Genomic DNA, 24600 nt, shown 5'->3' with positions numbered 1-24600 from the left:
TAGCGATTGTGTTTTCACCTCCTCTGATAATTGTTGGCAACATCTGACAAAACAATCTGTCATCATTCTATTGGCCAGTTTAAAAAGGCTTCCAGAACCTACTCTGTTGGTAGTAACCACTCTGCCAGTGCCTTTAGTGTGATCTGTCATCCCTTGGTAGGAGGATGAATTCAGGTACTTTTCAAGGATTGGGATAATCTTTAAGGCCTTAGTACAAAAATGGTATTCTTTTTTCTAATCATGGAGTTTTAAAATCAGTTTTCATGTTACAGAGGGGATAACGGATGGGAGTGTGCATATTCTGTATATAACACATTACATATTTTTAGTCCCTTACCTACAATTCAGAATCCTAAAATCTTTAAAACCAAAGGTTTTTTGGTGAACTCCTTTGATGTCAAAGTGACTAGAACTGACTTAAATGTATTCACAGTTTATCATGCTTAGTGTGAGTATCTCTACATTTTGCCACAGAAATAGTATTGTGTTTAATTACAATGTGTAGCCCTCAAATCTGCTCAGTTATTAGTGTAATATACAGTACACATGCCATATTACTTTTGTAAATTTCGAAAACTAATGGATTCTGGAACATACTTGACCCCAAGGATTTCAGACAAGGGATTATAGCCCTGTGCTAAGGAGTTTAAGACAAATGATTTCATTTCACCAGAGATAGTATCAATACAAGAAGGCTTTTTGGTGGGAATTTTTTTTCTCCCTCCCTTTAGATCAGGAGGCTCCATTTGAAGGGCACCTGGGTAGCTCAGTTGGTTGAGCATCCAATTTTTGATTTCGACTCAGGTCATGATTCCAGGGTTGTTGGGATCAAGCCCCTGGTCGGGCTCTGCACTGAGCATGCTGCCTGGCTGCCTGCTTAAGATATTCATTTTCTCTCTCTCTCTCTCTCTCTCTCTCTCTCCACCTCTCCCTCCAATATGCATTCTTTCTAAAATTAAAAAAAAAAAAGCTCCTTTGATAAGTTTAGTTCCTATAAATATTGATAGTTTTTTAAAGCTAAAATGGGAGGCAATCCTGGCATCTAATAGGACTAGGTTCAAATCCAGCTCTACTGTTTAATGTGTTAACTGTGTGATCTTAGACAAACTTAATATTCTCAAAATTTAGCTCCTCCATTTATAAAAAGAGGATAATCCTCAGTTAACCACCTGATAGGGTTGTTTCAAAGGTTAAATGAGATAATAAAAAACATCTACCATATTCCTTGGACGGTGATAGATACTTAAGAACAATACTATTTTCTTCTCCACTTCCCACTATCTGTAACTTCCAGTGTGAAATGACTTTTTCTAACACATAATTATTCTTTTATTAATAGATCAGAGCTCTGTATGGTTTCAGGCAGAACTGATTTCACAAGTTTATTAGACTTTTGTTTATAGCTTTTTATTTTGGAATAATAGAAAGTTGCCAAGAAATGTATAGGGAGCTCTCCCTGTGTGAACATACAGTGTATAACTGCAGTACAATATAAAAATCAGGAAATTGGCGTTGACAAAATCTCCACTTTGCCTATTGTACCTGCACTGTGTGTGTGGTTTTTTCATGTGTTGCTTCATGTAGCTGCTACTGTGATCAAGATACAGAACTATCCCATCATCAAAGCCTCCCTCGAACACTACCCCCTTTATAGCCACCCACTTACAAGTGTGAATTGACTTTAAAGAAACTTAAGATGCATATACACCAGCAGTTCTTCGTGTCACACCTTTTAATTTTATTTATTTACTTTGAAAGAGAGAGAGAGAGCAGGCTGGGGGAGGGGCAAAGAGGAGAGAGAGAATCCCAAGCAGGCTTTGCTGCCAGCGCAAAGAGCCTGATGTGGGGCTCGAACTCACGAACTGTGAGATCCTGAATGACCAGAGCCGAAATCCAAAGTTGGATGCTTAACCGACTGAGCCACCCAGGTGCCCCCATTCATGTCACACTTTTAAAAAGGAGTAAAAATGATACTCAAATCTTGAGTATTTCTGCCTTTTTCTGCCTTATTTGAACAGTTATAGTAAGGACAAATGTGTGGTGCTTTGAGATGTACATATCGTAAGTACAAGGAAAACTTCTCAAGGATTAAACATGAAAGTAGGGAGGTATGTCCTGTAACTTAAATGTCATAATGGCTGAAAGTAAGGGTTTGGATACATTCATTAAGAAACCAAGTCTGTGGGCGTGGTCTTATATCTGTAGAGAAGAAAAATGCTTTGCATAAACTTCTAATTTCCCACCTGTTACACATTTCAAATACTAGCTTACGTGTAATTCTCCATATTCTTTCACGAGCAAGGAGCCTATGATTCTGACCTCCCTCTCTCTCTGCCTTCCCTCTTTGTCTTTTTTGTTAGTTTGTCCTTTCACTCATCCTTATACCATTTGTTAACAGATGTTTGTATTGCAGCTACTGTAGACAGATGTTTATTTTGCAGGACGCTGCCTGGTGGCTGGGTATGCACACATCAGAGTTTCTCAACTTCACACTGTTGACATGGTGGGCCAGATAATCCTTTGTTGTGGGTGGCTGTCCAGTGTATTGTATATTCCTGACCTGTACCCACTAGATGCCAGTAACATCTCCCTTTCCCCTGGCTGTGACAACCAAACATAGCTCCAGACGTTGCTAACTGTCTTTGAAGTGGGGGGCAAATTTGTGTCCAGTTGAGAACCACTGACGTGTATCAGTAATAATCTCTAATCAAAGATATGCCGTCCTACCCCACTCAGAATTTCCCATTATTAACATCTTGCATTACTGTGTTACATTTGTTAGAATTAATGAACCAGTATAAATACATTATTGTTAACTATAGTCCATAGTTGACATCAAGGCTCACTCTTTGTGTTTTATGGGTCCTGTGAGATTTAAGAAATTCATGTTGTCATGGACCCAACATTACAGTATCCTACAGAATTGTTTTACCACTCTCCAAATCCCCTGTGCTCCATCTATTTATCCTTTACCCCACACTCCTAACAACCACTGATCTTTTTGCTGTCTCTGTAGTTTGGCCTCTATAGTTGGAATCTTCTTTCACTTAGCAATATGCATTTAAGGCTCCTCCATGTCTTTTTATGGCTTGACGTCTCATTTCTGATACTGTCAAATAATATTCCATTGTATGAATGAATGTACCCCAATTTTCTTACCCATCTTGGTTGCTTCCATTTTTGCCATTATGAATACAGCTGATATAAACATTGATGTGCAGGTTTTTGTGTGGACGTAAGATTTCAACTTAACTGGATTGAAAACCAGGACTGCTTTATTATATAATAAGAGTATGGTTATTTTTGTAAGAAACTGTTCAAACTGTCTTCCAAAGTGGCTGGACCCTTTTGTTTTCCCACCAGCAATAATGAGAATTTCTCATGCTCTGCTTCCTTACCAGTATTTTTACCAGTTAATTATTATTACTTTTTTTTGCAGTGCTGAATCTTCCCATCCAGAGATATTTTATGTGTCTCTCCATTCATTCCGTGTTTTAAAATGTCTCTTAAAAATGTTTTTTAGTTTTGTTTAGATAAGTCTTGAGTGTAATTTTGATGTTGAACTTCTATCTGGTCGTTGAGCTAATACATTTTGGTCAAATTAATTGGGTACTAACAGCTTTTCAGTTGATTCTTGTGAGTGTTCTTTTTTTATTATTATTTTTTTTAATGGATCAGTTATTAGGGTCTTTTTAAGAAATTTAGAACACCAAATTGTGAGGGTGAACTCCATTTGTGAGAGAAAACACAGAACGGATATAGCCCCGAAGCTAAGGGACAGCTTTGATTTGTGGGAGCATTTGCGAGTCCGCAGCTTTCTGATCAACTCTGTGCTGTTCTGTAATCTCATATTTCCCTTTCTCCGTGTTGAAGATCTCACCTTCCTGGTGTCTGGGTTTACTCAGCTGCTGCTTCTTGAAGTAAGCATCAGTGAGATGTTTTGGGATTTTCACACTGCTGATACCAGTTTTGGAGGAGGTGGCAATGACAGATTTCTGGTGTGTTCTACGCAGAGGAAGTCGATGGAGGGCCAGAGGTCCGATCACAAGTAGCAAGCCACTGCTCAGTCACTTCAGGAAAACCACCCTCTTGCCTCTGTGGAGCACAGTGAAGGTGATCAAAATGAACCCAGGAGTGATGCTAGCTTGCAGTTTCCTCACATGCTGACTGAAAGGGTTGTTGTTGTTTTTTGCCGTGGCTCAATAGCTTTCCAGGAACATCTTCAGTAGGATAATACCTAGGCACTTTGTGAATTTTAACCACTCGGGTACCACCATTCCTGTTACCACCAACTGGTTTTTTGACAGTAGCAAGAACCTTCTCCTTTTTCTTTTCAACTCTGTATTTAGCTGCTGAATACTTCTTCCTCTTTTACATGGCCTTTCATAGCTGATCAGGTATATCTGCCAATTCCTTTGCCTAGGCCAGGGTTTTGGCTGCAGTGGGGCTTCCTGTTCTTTGGCATTTTAGCCCTGAGGTTACTCTTCTTAACCTTGCACTAGTCTGACCTTCTTGGCTTTGATTTTTTTTCTCCTTAGTATTTGGCTTCTCGGCTTTTTTTGCCTGCCATCTTGCAAGATGGGTCAGAGATCCTGTCGAGTGTTCTAAATAAACTTATCCTCTGTGAGTGAGCATTTTATTTCCAGTATTTTTCACTTCTTGTCTTAATGCATCGTCAAAGTAATCAGCAGTATTGGAGTGGTGGTTGTGATCTTCCTTGTTTTGTTCCTGACTTTAATTTGTTCCTAACCTTAATAGAAATTCTTCTAATATTTTATAGTTAATATACGATGCTTACTGTGGGTTTCTGATAATCTAGACTATTTATTTTTCTTGATTCCTCTTATCAAGTGTTTTATCAAGGTTTTATTGAATTCTTTTTGGTTTGTATTGAAAATAGTCATGGCTTTTATCTTTTAATATGTTAGCATAGTCAATTTCCTAACATAATATCCTAATATTGAACCATCTTAGAATTTATTGAGTTTCAACTTTAGGGTTAACTTACCCTTACAAGAGTAAACTAAGAAACTCCTTTTTACTCCTTGTTACTTTAAATAACATTGAGAGCGATCTGTTCATTGAAGGCTTCATAGGATTTTCTCAGAACACTAAGTGAGCCTTGTGCCCTTTGGTGGAGTGGTATGATCTTTTATCACCTTTTCAATTTCTACTCTGATGAGTCCTTTCTTTCTTATTTTATTTTTAAAGATTTTATTTTTAAGTAATCTCTACATCCAATGTGGGGTTTGAACTCAACCCCAAGATCAAGAGTCACATGCTCCACTGACTGAGCCAACCACGTGCCCCATGATGAGCCTTTTCAATTTTTCTTTCTCTTGACTTGGATTAGTTAATATGGTTCAGACTTACAAAGTTGTATGTAGCATTCCTACTGTTATTCATATTATATATTCTTTATAAAACTTGGAAGGTATATTTCATGGTTTCTCCATCTTATTGGTAAGAATTCATCTGAAGCATTTGTTAAAAATACAGATTCCCAAACCTTCCTTAGAGATTTCCCCTAGAGATTCAGTAAATCTAGAATGGGAACTGAGATCTATACTTCCAACAAGATCCCAACAGGATCCCATTTCTTATCAGTAAGTTTGGAAATTCTGATCAGTTTTATTGGTTTTTAAATTCCTTCTACCATTGCCCCCCACCCCCAATGGACCCTCAGCTCTGGAATTGAGTGCTGAGCTCATTTATTGCCATTCTTTCTTATATTCGTGGATACTTGTCCAGTAGCCTTTGATACAAGTGTTTTCATTGCCATTAATTTCCCTAAAGTCTATAATTTCATTATTTCCTCTTTAACTCAATAATTATTTAGTTTATCTTCTAAGCATATTGATTGTGAATTGGGGGAGAGTACTATCATTTTTATGGACATAAAAGTATCCGTTTTCTGGGGCATCTGGGTGGCTTAGTGAGTTAAGTGTCTGACTCTTGATCTCACCTCAGGTCGTGGTCTCACAATTTGTGAGATTGAGACCCACATTGGGCTCTGTACTGACAGCTTGGAGCTTGCTTAGGATTCTCTCTCTCTCTCTTTCTCTCTCTCTCTCTCTCTCTCTCTCTCTCTCTCTCCCTCTCTCCCTCTCTCCCTCTCTCTGTCCATTCCTAGCTTGCACATGCATGCTTTCTCTCTCTCTCTTTCTCTCTCTCTCTCTCTCAAAATAAATAAACATTTAAAAAGAAAGTTACCAGTTTCCTCACCAGTAAAGTGGAGATAATGCTGGTGTCTGTCTCAGCATAGTTCTGTGAAGATTATTACATAAGATAACCCTTAAAAAGTGTTTAACAGATTCTGCCAGACTTTCAGTAAACATTTTAATAAGTTGTATTTTGTATTGCTTGTTTCTAGTTTTATTGCATTGTAATTAGAATGTGGCCTCCTTATTATATAATTGAAGATTTTCCTTTGGTCTTTTATATTGGTTTTCTAAAAATTCTCAGCGTGTTTGGATGGAATATGTATATAGTAGAAACTCAAAGCTACCTCTCTGTAATTTAAGTCAGATATATTGTGTTATTAAATTTTTCATATAGTTAATATTTCTACTGATGCTCTTTAATCTGCATAGTTTTGGGAGAGGTATGTTCAGTTCATTTCTTCCTCTGTGATTTGTCTTTAATTTATTGATTCAACAAATATTTATTGTGTTCATATGCAAAGCATTTCTAACAGTTGGGAAATGCAAGAGTGACAAAGTTGTTGTACCATTCTGAACTTAAAGAAATGAAAACAAATAAAATGATTTCAGAACATGAGAAATAAAACAGGTTAGGGTGTGGTGGAAACAACAGTAAATAAGGTACTCAAGCACTGCCTCAAGTACATTCTGAAGTTATAATTGGGCATGCACTCTAAATGATAAGAAGCTAGTCATGAGATATTAGGAGGCCACAGGAACAGCAAGTGCACATCCCTTAAGTGGGAAGGAGTTTGCTATTCAGGGAACAGAAGGAAGGCCATCGTGAGAAGTCAGGCATAACTGTGGAGCAGATTAACGTAGTCATTGTCATAGGCTGTGGTAAAAGAGTTTGGAATTTATTCTGGTGGTAATGGGAATCCACTGATGTGTTTAATTAGGGGAATGAAAAAATCTTATATGTTGTGAAAAAGATTACTCTGAGCCGTCATTTGGAGAATAGCTTGTAGCTGGACATGAGAAAAAGCAGCAGACTAAAATTAGGAGGCTGTTGATAGTAGTAAAAGCAAGAAACGATGGACCAGAAGGTAGTGGTACAGATGGAGAGAAGAGCTGAGAGCACTCACCTGCTGTTGAATTATTGTAGGAGAGGAGTTTTTGCCTTGAACAACTGAACAGTGCTCTTTAATATCTCATTTTACTCCTCTCTAACAGTTCGTTTTTGTGTGCTGTGTTTTAGTATGCAAAAGATTTATGACTTTTTTCTTGGACTGGATTATCTTATCTCAGTTATTCCTCTTTTCCCATTTAGTGTTATTTTGCTTTGAAAAGACTGCTGCTAACTAAGCTTTTTTGTTTCTGGAAATTAATTTCTGCACTATTGAAGAGTAAATATTAAATGAGGTAATTATTTAAGTGAGCATTATATAGGAGACACCAGAAGTTAGCCTCTCTATGCACATTCTTTTTTCATTTCACTGTGTTATCTAATAGTATTTAGTACAGGCTAACTGTAAATACTTTATTTCTTTTATGTGTTTTTTTTCCCCAAAGCCATTCTCTTCCTCATATTTAGACAGTACTTGACTCATTCTCTTATTATTTTGTGCTTACCATTCAATTCCTTTTAATAGTACACTTTCCACTATTTAAGTCTTCCCTCTGAAGATGCCATTACCTTTAATTAGGTCTCCCTTCCCCATTTCAATTAGAACGTTATGTGGAATTTTCTAATACGTTTTACTCAATAATCTGTGTCTCTTTCCAGTTTTAATTTGACTTCACTTTAATAGTGACACATAATTGAAATGCTTTGATCACATTTAAAATGAACATTAAGGGGCTCCTTCGTGGCTCAGTCGGTTAAGCATCCGACTTTGGCTCAGGTCATGATCTCATGTTTTGTGGGTTTGACCCCTATGTCAGGCCCTGTGCTGACAGCTCAGAGCCTGGAGCCTGCTTCAAATTCTGTGTCTCCGTGTCTCTCTGTCCCTCCCATGCTTGCATGTGCTCACTCGCTCGCTCTCAAAAATAAATAAAAACATAAAAAAAAAAAATTTTAAATGAACATTAAGAGGGTGCCTGGGTGGCTCAGTTGGTTAAGTGTCTGACTTCAGCTCAGGTCATGATCTCATAGTTCGTGAGTTTGAGCCCTGTGTCGGGCTGTGTGCTGACAGCTCAGAGCCTGGAGCCTGCTTCAAAATCTGTATCTCCCTCTGTCTCTGTTCCTTCCTCACTTGCACTCTGTCTCATTAATGAAACAACCAAAAAATTTTTAAATGAGCATTAAATTGTATTAGTGGATCCCAGTAGTGAGTCATTTCTTTAGAAGGTGTAGAATGAATTTCTGTATCTTCTGGCAGTCCACTGTAGTACTATCTAAATGCCACTATTTCCCCCCATTGATATTTTTGATAGTAGCTACCATTTTGCATAGGAGAAGGAGATTGAAAGGGATCTTTAAAAGTTTTTATATGTAGGGGCACCTGGGTGGCTCAGTCGGTTAAGTTCCGACTCTGGCTCAGGTCATGATCTTGCAGTTTGTGAGTTCGAGCCCCACGTCAGGCTCTGCGCTGTCCGCGCGGAGCCTGGAACCTGCTTCGGATTCTGTGTCTCCTTCTCTCTCTGCCCCTCCCCCACTTGTGCTCTGTCTCTATCAAAAATAAATAAATGTAAAAATTTTTTTTAAAGTTTTTTATATAAACCGTGCAGATTTTCAGAATTGATCACTTGGAAAAAAAAAAAATGTTATCCTCATACTGGTTTTTCTTTTCCTTAAGTTAAAGTTATTAGTGTGTGCGTATACAATTTACCCTTGAACAGTAAGGATTGGAACACCAACATCACCCCCCCACAATTGAATGATTTTGTATAACTTTGGACTCCATCCCCCTCCCTGCCGCCAGGTTTTAACTACTAATTGCCTATTGTTGACTGAAGCCTTACTAGTAACATAGTCAATTAACACATATTTTGTAGATCTGTTATATACTGTCTTCTTACCATACAGTAAGCTAGAGAAAATGTTAAGAAAACCAGAGAAGGAAAAAATACATTTACAGGTTTGTACTGTTTTTATTGGAAAAAATCTACATATAAGTGGACCTGTGAAGTTCAAACCTGTGTTGTTCAAGGGTCAACTGTATTCTTAAATTTTTATTATTTATATATTCATATAATATGTAAATAAATATGTGTAACTGGTGAGTTGTTTGCTTTGTCATTTCCTGATAGTTCGTCTTATTGATTTTCTCTTTTCAGTTAATGGAGAATCATCCTCATCTGCACCAACTGATAACGCTTCCACTATGGATACTGTAATAGTATCTGAAGAAACCGCCTTGTCTTCAAATTGCACTAATACTACTGTTGAAGATCCTCCAGTTCAAGAAATAATGACTTCCTCAGAAAACAATGAATGTATTCTCTCTACTAGTGCAGCATTTGGATCTGAAGCTAGAAGTACTTTAGACCCTGCCACCTCTAATTCTGGAAGTAGTTCTGCTTTTGAGGCAGCCAAATTAAGACAGCCAGATGGCTGTGTGGAACCTGTACGGCAACAGTCTGGAAATGCCAACACAGAAACCTTGCCATCAGGGTATGTTAAATATATTTTGTAGAAGTTTGACTTAATTTGAATAGCAACTTTTTGATAATACGACTCTTCAATGTGTATGTAACATTTTTCAGTTGTTTAGTAATTTGCAATTAAAGCTGGAATCTGATACAATTTGTGTATTTGCCACAAAGTACTTTTTAAAACTAAGAATGCTCACTTATGAAATATGTGCATTATAAAGGGAAAAGAAAAAACCTGGGGTTAGTTTGCAGGACACTCTTGATTTGATTCTTGGTTTATTTTTACTTTTAGATAAGAATGATCATAACACTATGTAATTACCTCAGTTTTCCAGCTTCCTTTATGGTCTGCTCCCCAGGCCCCAACATAGGCCATCCTTTTTCTTCGTATTGAGTGCTGGGGAAAGTCACTTAACCCTGCTGATTAGCTCTGTTACAAACTCAGGTTTTCATTGCTGCTTAATAATTCTTAGTCTCTTTTAAATTTCCCATTGCAATTATTCAGCTTCCCAAGATTTCCTTTAAAGAGTATTCCGTGTGTGTGTTCCATTTGGTCACCTATTCCAGCTTTACTTAACATGTTTTTTTGATTCTTTTCTTGGTTCTGATGATACTAATATTACTGAGTCTTTCTTTGTCTCCGACTTCAAAAAGCTTATTTATAGTGGCTCAGACTTATATATGCAGTACAATTTGACAACACTGTACTAGAAGTATGGACACAGCACTTTCCTACACAGCTTACAGCAGTTAGAATGTCTTCTCTTAGAGATATTGAAACTGCACTTCTAGAAGGTCTTATTGCCCTCATTTCGTCACCAGTCACTGTGTTCACAGCCCTGTCTTATTTTCTGAACTGTTTTTCTCAGTGCTCTCTACTGGCTCATCTGATTTTGGTCACTGCCTAATCGTGGTTTCAGACTTTGGTCTTCTGCCTGTGCTTCTTCCTCTTTTGGATCTCACACTGTCCCAACTTTATTAAATCTGTATGTCCAGGCCAGACCTTGCTCTGAGCTTATTTTCAGCTACTTACTTACAATCCCATCTTGTTTCCTGCCAGCATTTCAGACTGTACAGTATCTTCCTTCTCTCTCAGAAATTTCTCATTGTCCCTTTGTTTTCTACCTTTGGCAGCCTAGTCATTTATCCTCATTTCATATGTCTGCCACTGTGATATATACATGTAAGAAGCTGTTCTATTAACCTCATGGTCTGATAGGAGGATAAAGATAAGTAAACAGCAACTATACAGTACGGTTAAAGCCGGGCTAGAGGTAAGTTTAGCAGGCTGTGGGTGGAAATATATACAGAGAGAGCTTGCAAGGGAGTAGCTTACACTTTTGAGATCAAAGAAAACTTTTAGGAAGAGATGACCCTTAAGTGGATTCCTGAAAGAGGAGTAGGAGTTAGCACAGCAATAATGGAGGCACCGATAATGGAAGGCTGACTGCATGTTCAGATCTCTAGCATTTACAAAAACATGTAAGTGAAGCTCTGGAAGTAGTATTTTGTTACAGTTTGAGTTCAGCATTTGAGGAAGTGACCTATGTAGCACTGAAGAGTAAATAATCCTATGAAGAATTTTGTTTACTTTTCTAAGAGTGTGGGAGTTTTTCCTTGAAAACTGTGGATAACATTAATGAATTTTGAGCAGGGGAGTGGCAGAGTTATGTTTGCATTTTAGTTAGGTTCTTAATTCTAGCAGTGGTATAGATAGATTAGGAGTTAAGGAGACAATTGGGGTGCCTGGGTGGCTCATTCTTTTGAGCATCTGATTCTTGGTTTCAGCTCAGGTCATGATCCCAGGGTCATGGGATTAGCCTCGCATCTGGCTGAGCATGGATTGTGCTTTGGATTCTGTCTCTCTCCTCCTTTCACATGCACTCTATTTCTAAATTAAAAAAAAAAAAAAAAAAAAAGAGTTGAGACAAGTAAGTAAAGATAGCAGCCAGACTGTTTTATAAATGAGAGAAGCAGGGGGGTACCTGGGTGGCTCAGTCGGTTGAGCGTCCGACTTCGGCTCAGGTCATGATCTCACACTCCGTGAGTTCAAGCCCCATGTCAGGATCTGTGCTGACAGCTCAGAGCCTGGAGCCTGCTTCAGATTCTGTGTCTTCCTATCTCTCTGCCCCTCCCCCACTCATGCGCTGTCTCTCTGTCAAAAATAAACAAACATTAAAAAATGTAAAAAAAAATAAATGAGAGAAGCAGGCATTATGATTTAAAGTGATAATAAGTATATATATTTAATTTTGTGGGGGCCAAATAAATGCTTCAGCATGTCTGTAGCTATCATGTGATCTTTGTGGTAACCTATGTGATTTTCAAATTGCAGGTTGCAACCCATTAGATTATGATCAGCATTTGAACACATAATTTAAGTAAATCAATATAGACAAGAACAGAAAATACTGAAAAAGTATTAGGTGTAGTAAGAGTAAACATTTCCAGAAAGTTTATTTTTCTGGTGTGTGTTTGTGTGTATAAAATCTGTAGGGAAATAGCAATCTAGTACACACAGATGTTCATGTAAAACATATTTCTTACTCTGTTAGCTGTCATCAGAAAAGTTTAGAAGTTATTAATCCAGGTGAGAAATTAAAAGAGTCTGCAGTAAGAGATGCTAGTCTCTTAGGGTGATGATAAGATGTGTCCTGGTAATTAGTTGTAAGGAGGTAGAAGAAAAGAAGAGTGGAACCAAGGTTGATTCCTCTGGCTTAGGCAGTATTCTTTGTGTAACTGAGTTAGCAGTTTTCAAAACTACATCGTTTCTCTTTCCTCAGAAATCTTAGTTCCTGTGTTTCCTCTCTTTGGTAACTTGCTCAGTAATTCAGATAACTACCAGTGGAATCAGAGTGCCTGGAATCACGAGTGTTCTCAAGGAACAGTGTTCCATCCTGGAGATGAATTTTGGGTGTTATGCCAAGCATGATCTCACCCAAAGGCCTTTGCATTTGCCCAAACTTTTGTGTGGAGTGTTATACCTCTGATATCTGCACGATTCATCCAGGTCTCTGCTCAAATGTTACCTCATTACAGGGGCCTTTCCTGATTTTCTCTGTTTAAATCAGGTCCCTCTGTACCCATCCCTTTACTTTGCCTTATTTTTTCCTAACCTTTTCTTAGGAAAATTTATAAACATGCAGAAAACTTTAAATAATTTTTCAGTGAACATCCCAATGTCTACCACTGCATTCTGTAATTTACATTTTACCCTATTTGCTTTATCTCCTATCTCTGCCTCTCTCTATCCATCTAATTTTTAAATGTAATTCAATAAGTTGCAGACATCAGTACATTTAGTTCCCTCAGTACTTTAGCTTGTATGTCATTAACTGGAGTTCAATATTTGTGTAAAGTTTTTTAGGTAAAGTTTACATAGAAGGACATGCCCAAGTCTTAACCATACTATTTTGATGGGTTTCAACAAACACATACATCGATTAACCCAAACCCTTACTAAGATTTCAGATATTACCATTATCCCAGAAAGTTCTCTAAAGTACCTTTTTCAGTCGATCACCGTTCTGATTTTTTTTTCCACTATAGGTTTTAGTTTTTCCTGTTACAGAATTAATATAAATGAAACAGCGTGAACGCTTTGGAGTAGGGTTCTTCTAATCAGCATAATTTGTGTTATGTTAATCACCACATGACACATATTTGTTGTCAATTTTCTTTCCACTAGACTAGAAAGGGCTTAAGTTTGTCCGTTTTGGTATTCTTTGTACCCAAAACCATCCCTGCTATGTAGCAGGTACTTGATAAATACTTGTTAAATAAGTGAGTTAGTGCTTGATTAAATGATTTTGAGTGAGTGAACAATTGGGCAAAAGCCCTGGCTTGTAAATGCTTCTGAGGAAATGATTAACAAGGTCAAAAACTCCTGAAAAATTCAAGTAAGATAAGAACTGAAAGTCACCAATTGAATGTAACTACAAAGAGATTATTTATTGTTGATCTTTGACAAGCAGTTTCTGAGAAATAGAGCTGCATTCAGAGTCCTGTGTGATGGAGTGAATGGGAGGGGTAGAAGTGTGTAGTAAACTTTTAAGGAGTAAGAGCTAGTGGACACAGAGAAAGAGGAATGTTTGGGGGAAATTGCAGGAAAAGATACAGAGCTGAGGGTCAGTTTTTCTTTCATAAAAGGAGAGAGACTTTAAAGTAGTGAGCTTCTGATGGGTAGGAGTTTGTGGACATAGGTTAGCAGTAGAGGAGAGAGGTAACCATTCTTCATGGTTTATGAGTAGGCAAGTCTTACTATCTACCCCATTATCCAAGTTTGAAATCAGCAGTTATTCAAGAAGTAACTAAATTCTCTTATTCTTATTGTAATATTTTTCACAAAATTCTTCCATATTTACTTATTGTTTTAAAGCAAGTTCATTGTTCAGTGGTAGGTTTGGAAATTTTATATACAATGTCTTAGTGAGACTATATCTAAATACTAGAAAGGAGAGTATTATGGTTGGGTGAAGTGTGGCATTTATAAATTAGCACCTAAATCTATGAAATTAAAGAATTCTATTGAGATGTCTTATTCGGCCAGGTAATTTGCACTTACTAGGAAGTATTCATGAATTTTCACTACTGGGATGTTCTGATCTCTTGCCAATTCCAGCCCACCACTTGTATATGACCCACAGGCACAGCTCTAGCAGGCTGTCACTGTGAGTCACCCAGACCAATCCAGAATATCACCCTTTGCTCTGTACCATCCTTTCTCCCCACCAGTACCTTCTTCTGTCCTTGCTGCCCAATGCCTTAGTCACCACCTACACATTGGGGACTCACTTGTGACAACTGCCATGCCCCAAGAGGTAGAATCTCACTTTGGGAGTGACAGCTCAGCAAGTTGCCTCCCCTTGGACTGGCTGCTAGGAAAATGAGGTGGGGCCATGACAGGAGTTTTTGCTCTTATTATGTAAGTACTTACAAATATTATTGACTTTGCCTTTTCACCCACAAAGCCTAAAATATTTACTCTCTGGCACTTTACAGAAAAAATTTAAGAAAGGTAAATTCTGTTAAGAGCAAAAACACTGAAATCTGGAAGTGAACTCGTTTTGGAAAAATTAAGAACCAGTGGCTAGCATTATGCTTGGAACGTGAGTGCTTACTGAGTATTTGTTGAGTGTTAAGTTGGGAATATTTGCAGTTTATCTGAGATAAACCTAGAAAAGGACTTTGTAGCCCATTATATAGATGGAATACTTGGTTATGTTTATTTTTTCCCTCAATCTTAAAATTTGTTTCTGATCACAAAGCTAAGACATGACCAAATAAAATACTTAAGTCATACAGAAACACTCAGAGAGTGGTGTCTATATTTTATTCTGGCAGTAAATATTTGAGAGCTTCTCTGTATCAGACTTTATTCCAGGCCTGGGATATTCAGAGGGCCAAGAGAGCCTAAGACTCTGCTGCTGTGAAGGGTGTGTAACAGCAGGCTGAGCAGCTGGGGCCTTGCATACATAACCTACTCAGTAATGTCATATAGTGACAGATTCTATGAGGAAAGATAGAAGTAGGTGAAGAGGTTAGAGAGTAACTGTAAATTACTGTTTTGCATACATTTATAGAATTACTTTAAGAAACTGGTATCACATTCTACATGGTGTTTTTCAGTTGGTTTTTATTTATTTTTTCAAGCTTTCATTTTAATTCCAGTTAGTTAACATATAATATTAGTTTCAGAAAGATTTTTTTTTAAGTCTATTTATTTATTTTAAGAGAGAGTGAGAGCACAGGAAGGGTAATGAGAGACAGAGGGATAGAGAATCCCAAGCAGTCTCCTGTCAGTGTGGGACTCGAACCCATGAACTGTGAAATCATGACCTGAGCTGAAACCAAGAGTCAGATGCTTAACTGACCAAGCCACCCAGGCAGCCACCCTTTTTTAGAAAGATTTTTTTTTTAAGTCTATTTATTTATTTTGAGAGAGGGAGCTAGAGCGCAGGAGTGGGAAGAGAGAGAGGGAGAGATAGAGAATACTAGTTTCAAGTGTAGGATTTAGTGATTTATCACTTACATGTAACACCCAGTGCTCATCACAGTAAGTGCCCTTCTTAGTACCCATCACTCATTTAACCTATCCCCCCACCCACCTCCCCTCCAGCAAACCTTAGTTTTTTCTCTGTAGAGATTTTAAAAAGGGACTGAAAGCACATCTCATACTCATCAGAATGGCATTAGAGTTCTTAGAATCAATGCAAAAAGCTGTTAAGACAACTTAAAATGCTGAGGGAAACTAAATGCAACCTGATTTCTGTAATCAGCCAAACTGTTGAGTGTGTGCACAGAATAAATACATTTTCAGATATCCTCGGTTTCCAAAGTTCATTTCCTGTGTATCCTTTGTTAAGAAGCTACCAGGACTTGTGTTTCTCTAAAATTAGCTACTGAGGGGTGCCTGGGTGGCTTAGTCGATTAAGCCTCCAACTAACTCTTGGTTTCAACTCAGGTCTTGATCTCGCGGTTTCCTGAGTTCGAGCCCCACGTAGGGCTCTTCCCTGGTGGTACAGAGCCTGCTTGAGATTCCCCGTCTCCCTCTCTCTCTGCCCTTCTCTCACTCGTGCTGTTTCTGTCCCTCTTAAAATAAATAAATGAACTTCAAAAAATAAATAAAATTAGCTACTGAATGTGAAAGGCATGGGCTTCAGATCTCAGGTGTCTGATAGAAAGGGAGTGAAAGGAATCACCAGCATGATGGTAAAAGGGGCCCAAGATGGCAGATGTGCCGCAGGCTTCTCAGTTGGCCAGACAGGATCAGCAGCTCATTGTGAGGCAGAGCTGTGATTGGTAAATACCTGATGAGTCTGAATATTTTGAGAGGACATATATACAGGTGGAGAAGTTTTGGGAGTGAAATTAATAAATACATAGAAACTAAGAAAATGGGAAGAAAGGAGACAAAAGAAATATTATGTTCCATGACTCAGCTGTCAGGAGAGTTTTACATCATATAAGGGAAGGACACAGAATATGTGTGTATGTGGAATGGTCGAAGGAGGGTAAGTGTTGCAGTGTATGTGTAGATGGATGCAGGAGAGAGACTTCAGCTGAAACTCTCATAGTGAGAAATCAATATACAATGTATGAGATGAAATCTAAAATAGTAAAATAAGCTTATTAATATAAAAAGAGGTAAATACTAAAAGAATTGGCTGAAACAGTTTAAAATGTTGCTTTTGTGGAATGGAAAATGAAGTTGAGGGGACATTAGGCACTGTTTTTTGTAGTGAGCCCTGTAGACTGTAGGTGTGAAGGTGTATGTATATCATTATACAACTATGAATGTATAAAATTATGTGAAAGTATGTATAATTTTGATAAAAATATTTGTAAAAGATGGAAATCTGTAAGTTTTGCTATAGAATTGCAATAAAAATTCAAGAACTGATTATAGGAATTAATACCTAAAAATAACAAAACTACCATTATCAGGAGGTTCTTGAAATTTCGTATATATATATATATATTTTTTTTAACGTTTATTTATTTTTGAGACAGAGAGAGACAGAGCATGAACAGGGGAGGGTCAGAGAGAGAGGGAGACACAGAATCGGAAATAGGCTCCAGGCTCTGAACTGTCAGCCCAGAGCCTGACGCGGGGCTCGAACTCACGGACCGTGAGATCATGACCTGAGCCGAAGTCGGATGCTTAACCGACTGAGCCACCCAGGCGCCCCGAAATTTCGTATATTTTTAAGACATTTGTTTTTGGCTGTTGAGCTTTGATACAAATCAATAACCCATTGATAGTGTTACAGATATTCCCGAAATGTCTTTAAAATGAAATTCCATATTGGAATCCTGCCTTCCAATGAACTTTTATTATTAAGTGAAAATACATAAAATCTGAAGTTTCAGAGGTTTTTTTTTTTAGTGAAATGTTTTTTTGTAAGAAATATTTGAATTTTTGTAGTATAGGGTAGCATGAATATTCCAAAGTAGGATTTTATACAGCAGAGATTTTTTTTCATTTTAACAGTTTTTTATTTTAAGTTGTATATCAGGTTACTTTATTCTTGCATCTTCTCAATTGCCCTATTTCTCAATTTGCCCTATTCCTTTCCTAACATGGCAAGATTTGGCTTTACGTTCAAGGATCTTTTTGTAGTCTTTGTCCAGTTTTAATCTAGTGATAACCAGCTCGCTTGGGTGAGTGCCCACAAGGACAGTTGTGCCTTTTGCCTTCTCTTGCTGAACTCGTTAAATGTAAATGATGTATTTCTTCTGTAAACCTGGACTACTTTGCCAATTTGCTGACCTTTATAGTGTCCTCGCACAACCTTACTTTATCATCCTTTCGGATGGGCATGGATCGAATGTTGTACTTCTGTCTCAGCTCTTTGGAAAGAGAGGAGGATAAAATCTTCTCCGAATGTGGGGAGGTGCATTGAAATGTCTTTCATGGTTCTTGCTCTGGTTAGAAGTCACAAAGGGATTGAACTTCATTTTGGCCACTGGTGCTTCAGCAATGGCCACAAAAGGGAAGAGAGCAACAGGGATTTTTTAATAGATCGATTTAACAACTTACATGATTCTGAGTCAGTTGTGAAGTTGGGCATTTTTATTATTCATAATTCTGTTGAAACATTTTGTGACTTGTTTGTCGATGAGCTTAATTAAGCAAACTATTAAATTTTTTTGCATGCCTTTTTAAAGTAAATGTGTGTGTATGTGTATACCTTGCTTAGGGAATAGCTTAATATGTATGGTCATTGTGTAAGAAAATAATAATGACCTTTGTAATCTAAAAAGAATCAAATTGGGCCCCTGAGTGTAAGAGAAAACAAAGTTCTTCCATTTAGTCTACTTTCAATTGAAAACAAGAATGTTAAACTCAGAAATATGTTTTATATTTAACATTTTTCTCCTATACCATATTACAGAAAGAACAGAGAAGAAACAGGAATCACAGAGAAGAAAATGAGAGTAGGGAAAATAAGAGATTGAGAGTCTTTGAGATAAAACAGGAAAAGATGAAATTGGAATGTTCATAAACAGAGTTTTACTGAAAACAAGAGGGAGATAGCTGTACACAAAAAGAAGACACTATGCATATAGAAGAATTTTCATGGAGCAGTGTCACCACATACTTCTTTAATGCAATATCTATAAAATCTTACAGATGTGTATTTTTTAAACTGCAGGCAGAAGTGGATATTACCTCATTAACATTTTGTGCCTTGAGTGTGGTAATAGGCTGAAAGTTCCTCTACCTTTAATTAAATTTGTCTTTTCTGATGAATTTCTGATAATTTTCTGGTGATAAATTATATAAATTAGTAACTTTTAAAAACATTAGGTATTTATCCTCCTGTACTGACTATGTATCTACTGAGTTGCCAGTACTGTTAATAAAAAGGTAATAATTAAGAACTGAAAAGACACTAATAATTGGGAAAAGAAATTTTATATGCGTGTGTATATATTATATAACCTTTTAAAGTAAAACTTATTTGTAATTTTCCTGAATATAAGAAGGAATTATTTTTCAGGTTGTCTTATTTTGGTATCTTTTAGTTTCATTTTTGCATTTTTATTAAAGGTGGGAACAGAGAAAAGATCCTCATGGTAGAACCTATTATGTGGATCATAACACTCGAACAACCACATGGGAGAGGCCGCAACCTTTACCTCCAGGGTAATGTGGCATCTTTATTCATCTCCAGTTGTGTTTTATCATACATTTGATTTCTTAAATTTATTACAACATAAAATGATTCTTGTGCATGTTATATTTTCCTTCATTTATTTGTGAATAATGACTGTTCAGTAAATGAGATTTGTTATATTGTATCTCTTTTACTATTAGTCTGAAGGGGCTTCCTCAAGAGGTTATCAAACACTGGCATGTGTTACTGTAGAGTAGCTGTAGAATTTTGGTTCAGTTTTAGTGCTTGTCATTCATTATATTTTAAGGAATGCAAAGCATATTTAGGAAAATTTATGTGTGTGTTCTCCAAAGGTAGTGATCTAAGCTGTATTATTTCATGAGATCTAATGACATAAGAGACGTTAGAGTAGTTCAAAGTTATGATCTAAAAGATTGCTACAAGTAAAATTATATTACGTTATGGCTAAAATTATAGACAGTCTTAAATGAATAAAAATATTTCTATTACACACTATATAAATTCATGCCGTTAGGCTGTATTCACAAAATTGGTCTTCCTTTTCATTTGTGCTCTTATCTTTAATAGCTCTTCATACATATTGTGCTGATAGCTGGTTGAGTTATACTGTTTATATTCTCCTTGAACTCTCTGCCTGGACTGGCAGTATCTCCTTATTGTCTTTGCTTCTTGGAATATGTCCTTCCAGATGCAACTTAAAGTCCACCAATATAAAACACATTCAAAGTCCAGAATATTCACAAAAATACGTTATTTTTATGTGATGGGTTGCTGATAGGATTCCTAAATCATTGTATAAGTTAATGGCTTATAGAAGTGTTTGTGAGAGAGGGGATGGGGGCATAATAGGAGGACCCTAGGCTTGCCTCGTCCCTCGAACATAGCTAGATAACTAAGTTAATGGCATGAATTGGCTTTAGGGTTAACTGAACCCTGGAGGATGGGGAGAACTCTGGTTGGTGGAGAAATAGGGAAGGGCATTTTGTTTTGAGGGAATATTCAGAAAAAAAAGGGATGACAAAATGAAACATATACATTTGAGACCAGCAAGTAGTTGATTTGGCTATTATGTGGGCCTCTTAAAAGATCTTAGGGGAGATGAGGCTGAAATGGTGAATGGGTTCATTTTTATGCTGTGCCGGAGAGCCATGATAGGTGGAATGACATGATTCGATCTGCATTTGTGTTCAGCAGCTGTGTAACAGCAGGATGTTGAAGACCTGTAAGAACTGAGTTACAACCCTGAATGTAGGCAGTGGCTAGAGGGACAGATTACTAGGTATATAGTAAGCGCTCAGCAACTTATCAAGAAAAAGAGGGTGGTCAGATTGATACAGAGACTGTTCAGTCTTTGGCCCCCTTTTTAGAAATCATGTAGTGGTAGAATGGGAAGATAATTTACCTAAAAAGCAAGTTACATGTTTGTAATTTCTCTGAAGAATATCAATGTTCACATTTTTTTGAAGTTGTTTGCTCATGTCTCAGACTTGATTTTTAAATCATGTGAGTTAGGTGTTAACTAATTACTTTCCAGTTTCTTATATTAAGACATTCTTGCTTACTTTTTATTAATGCTTATCCTGTGGTAGTTGGGAAAGAAGAGTTGATGATCGTGGAAGAGTTTATTATGTGGATCACAACACCAGAACAACAACCTGGCAGCGGCCTACCATGGAGTCTGTTCGAAATTTTGAACAGTGGCAGTCTCAGCGGAACCAATTGCAGGGAGCTATGCAACAGTTCAACCAACGATACCTCTATTCGGTAATTAGCACATTGTACGATATCAACACAACTTTTTCCTTCAGGCATTTGCTCTTTTTGACTTTGGTGGTTTTTAAATGTTATAGACTGCATTGCAAGACATTTTTTATTTACTCTTTAATAAGATATAAGTATTTCTGATACACATACACACTTTAAGCTTTTTTTTTTTAATTCTAGTTTACTAACATTAAGTACATACTGTTTTTTATCTTTACTAAATGGTAGTTTTCATAAATGAATTTCTTAATGAAATAATTTGTCTTTACTAACTCCCCAATCCTCCACCTTTAATTAGAACCATTTTGCTTGCTTTAAACCAAACCAGTTACCTCCTGATTTTACTTAAGGCCAGTCTTGCCATTTTCCAGCTGTTCTCATTCCCATCTCAGAATCTCAGAAACAACACTTTCATGTGTTTTGGCCTACCGAAGATATTCCTGGGGTTGGAGATGGTTTTGTCCAAAAAATCTAATGCTGTCTGAAAATTTGACCAATTGATGGTTCATTTATTGCTGTAAACAAACATCTACAAGTAGACTTGGGGTAGCGGGTAATCTCTGTTAAATAGGTTTGATCACAGGAAGTGGAAAATACAAATTTTAAGTACTGGGCATCTCTGGATAGTGTTTTGAGGCAACTTGAAAACCCAAAATGTGGAGGCTAGCAAATAGGAATTAGGGAAGACACAAAAAGAAAACCTAAATAACTTTTTTTCAGAATCCTGCCTCAGGCTGGCTCTTTCAACTCCCATTTTCTTCAGAGGTTAAGTAATAAGTTCTCATTTGCAGTCTGACCCACTCACCTGGTTTTCTGTGGCCAGCAGAGAGGGACAGGGCCAGCCCAGCCTTCATAGCGTCTCCTGCTGCCACCAGTTTCTGGTCCTTCGGTAACTTGTACAGAAATCTGTGCTAAGGTTTCACTGTTCAGCTGTATGTAGTAAACAAGAAATTATGTACTTTGTGCTTTTGTACATTATGTACTGTGTGCTTTTGCTGTCTGTATACATGAAAACCTTAGGGAAACAGGGCAAAATTAGGTCAGAGGGATGTATTAGAAATGTGTTCTCCTGCATAGAACACCTTTAAACAGATTGAGATGTAATTATCTAAGTATATACAAGTCTGGGGTGAAAGTCCAGAGCTAACACTACATTGGCTCAGTAATGCCACCTGGTACCCAGGTTCTTGGTACATCCTTATCATGCTTCATGCTTTACCTTTATCATACAGATCTGTTGCCCTTTGGACTTCATTCTCTGTTGTAGGCAAGAAGAAAGGGAAAGGGGATTGAGAAGGGCAGATGACTTTTATCTAGTAAGCCCTGCCTTTTTGCTTGGAAAGGGATGCCCTTACCAGGGACTTCTGACAGTAGCTCGCTGGCCAGAATTGGTCATTCTACCAACCCAGCTGGGAATGGAATATTAGATGGATACATTTCTGCCTCGAAGAAAACAGTGGTTTGGGTGTCAAGGAGGGAGGAGTGGGAAATTGATACTGGGTAAAATTAACAGTATCTGTTATAAGGTTATAAAATATGTATCATTTTATCATATACTTTATCATTAAGAAATAATTTTTCAGGTGATAGTTTTTATTTGTCATTCTTACAGTATGTAAGCATGAATGTGTTTTGTATATGAATACACAAAAGATGCTAATATTAAAAGTATTTGTATAAAGATGATACTGGATTTTAATATTGGTTTTATTAATAGGCATTTGTTTAAAAAAATTTTTTTAATGTTTGTTTATTTTTGAGAGAGAGAGGCAGAGCACGAGTGGGGGAGGGACAGAGAGAGAGGGAGACACAGAATCCGAAGCAGGCTCCAGGCTCTGAGCTGTCAGCACAGAATTAGGCATTTGTTTTAAAAAGAACTGATTAGTATTGTATTTCTAAACAAGTAGTTTTCATTTAAACACAATTTTCTATATGCTCTTCTCTCATTTCACTCCTGTAGATATTATGGAAGGGCTAAGAAATTAAAATATTGATGTCAGTATTAGTTATTTCTAAGTCATCTTTAAAAAACTAGTAATTTTATCAACTGATTGACTCCTCTTAACTCATGACATGTTTAAATGTACTTTGTGTCTTGAAATGACTGTATTCACATTCCTTTATCATTTTTTAGAAAATTATTATAAAATGTGGTTCTGTCAAGTATTCGGTTTATCTCTGCTTTTATATTAAAGTACTGTTCTTTTTTTTTTTTTTTTTTTCCCCTCGAACCCTTTCTCCAATCAGGCTTCAATGTTAGCTGCAGAAAATGACCCATATGGGCCTTTGCCACCAGGCTGGGGTAAGCTGATATGTTGTTGGTAAAAATATCTGAAGATATATGTAATAAATAGTTATTAAATGCTGTGCTCACTCTATTTTTTAGAAAAAAGAGTGGATTCAACTGACAGGGTTTACTTTGTGAATCATAATACAAAAACAACCCAGTGGGAAGATCCAAGAACTCAAGGGTATGTGTGTACTACAGCCTTACTTAAGTAATATTACATGCATCTGTAGGTATAATCAAGTAAACCTTAATTCAGATGTTTTTAGTACCTAGAAAATGTTCACCCTGTGATTATAACTTTATGTATTAGCTTACAGAATGAAGAACCCCTGCCAGAAGGGTGGGAAATCAGGTATACTCGGGAAGGCGTTAGGTACTTTGTTGATCATAATACAAGAACAACAACATTCAAAGATCCTCGCAATGGGAAGTCATCTGTGTAAGTGAAAACCTAAAGTACTTAAGTGTTGTTTAATGACATAAAAATTTAGCCTCAACTTCAGCAACAGATTGTACTCTGTCAATCAAGAAAACCTATACAAGTAATAGCTCAGTATACGTACATCTTTGCTTTATGTTACTACGGAATGAATTTGTAGTAAATAATGTGTTAATGATGGCAAATATTTATCTAGTGATTACTGTATGTGGGGGATTGTTCTAAGCACTTTGTATAAACTAGCTCATTTTATTTCCCAACAGCCCCTTGAGGTGGATACTATTATTTTCCCTTTTTCAGTGCAGAAACTGAGGCTTAGGGGACATAACTAACTTGTGCAAAATCAGGTGGCAAGTAATGGAGCTAGTTTCAGACCGAGGTAGTCTGTGCACAGATTTAACAGTCACATGGTGCCACTGCAGTGTGAAGGAATGAGATGTCAACAAATTTGAATCTTCCAGATAAAAAGACCTTAAAGTAGAGCTCACCTTCATCCTTACTCTTAAGTGTGGTATCTTTGCATCACTAAGAAAATAGTTTTATGAAAGGTTTTTTTCAAATTTCCTACTGTCATATCTACCCACCTACCAGCATCTGTCTTCCCTCTTAATCCTATAGGTGAACTATCATTGTTCCTATCAAAGGCCAGTGCCTTTACTGGCACACTAGATCTTTCCCCCTCTTCCCATTTAATTGTTGTAGCAATTGTCATCTTTCTATCTT

The 24600-nt window shown here is 37.1% G+C and overlaps 1 protein-coding gene and 2 pseudogenes across 7 annotated transcripts in view; 1 reads left to right on the top strand and 2 right to left on the bottom strand.

Annotated features, from left to right (window-relative positions):
• The window catches only part of WWP1 (WW domain containing E3 ubiquitin protein ligase 1), a 134954-nt gene that overhangs the window by 76568 nt on the left and 33786 nt on the right, over nt 1–24600 (top strand). For all 7 annotated transcript variants that reach the window (XM_030303831.1, XM_032591890.1, XM_030303826.1 and 4 more), the window contains 6 exons: nt 9423–9759; nt 19297–19392; nt 20974–21148; nt 23396–23450; nt 23535–23619; nt 23749–23877. In XM_030303831.1, coding sequence (XP_030159691.1) covers nt 9423–9759; nt 19297–19392; nt 20974–21148; nt 23396–23450; nt 23535–23619; nt 23749–23877 — 877 coding nt within the window. The remainder of the gene's footprint in view (nt 1–9422; nt 9760–19296; nt 19393–20973; nt 21149–23395; nt 23451–23534; nt 23620–23748; nt 23878–24600) is intronic.
• Nucleotides 3702–7864, bottom strand: LOC115506497 (annotated as a pseudogene).
• Nucleotides 17765–18279, bottom strand: LOC115505989 (annotated as a pseudogene).

The sequence above is a fragment of the Lynx canadensis genome, chromosome F2, assembly GCF_007474595.2.
Source record: "Lynx canadensis isolate LIC74 chromosome F2, mLynCan4.pri.v2, whole genome shotgun sequence".
In the NCBI taxonomy this organism is placed as follows: domain Eukaryota; kingdom Metazoa; phylum Chordata; class Mammalia; order Carnivora; family Felidae; genus Lynx; species Lynx canadensis.
This window is presented reverse-complemented; position numbering and strand designations above follow the sequence as displayed.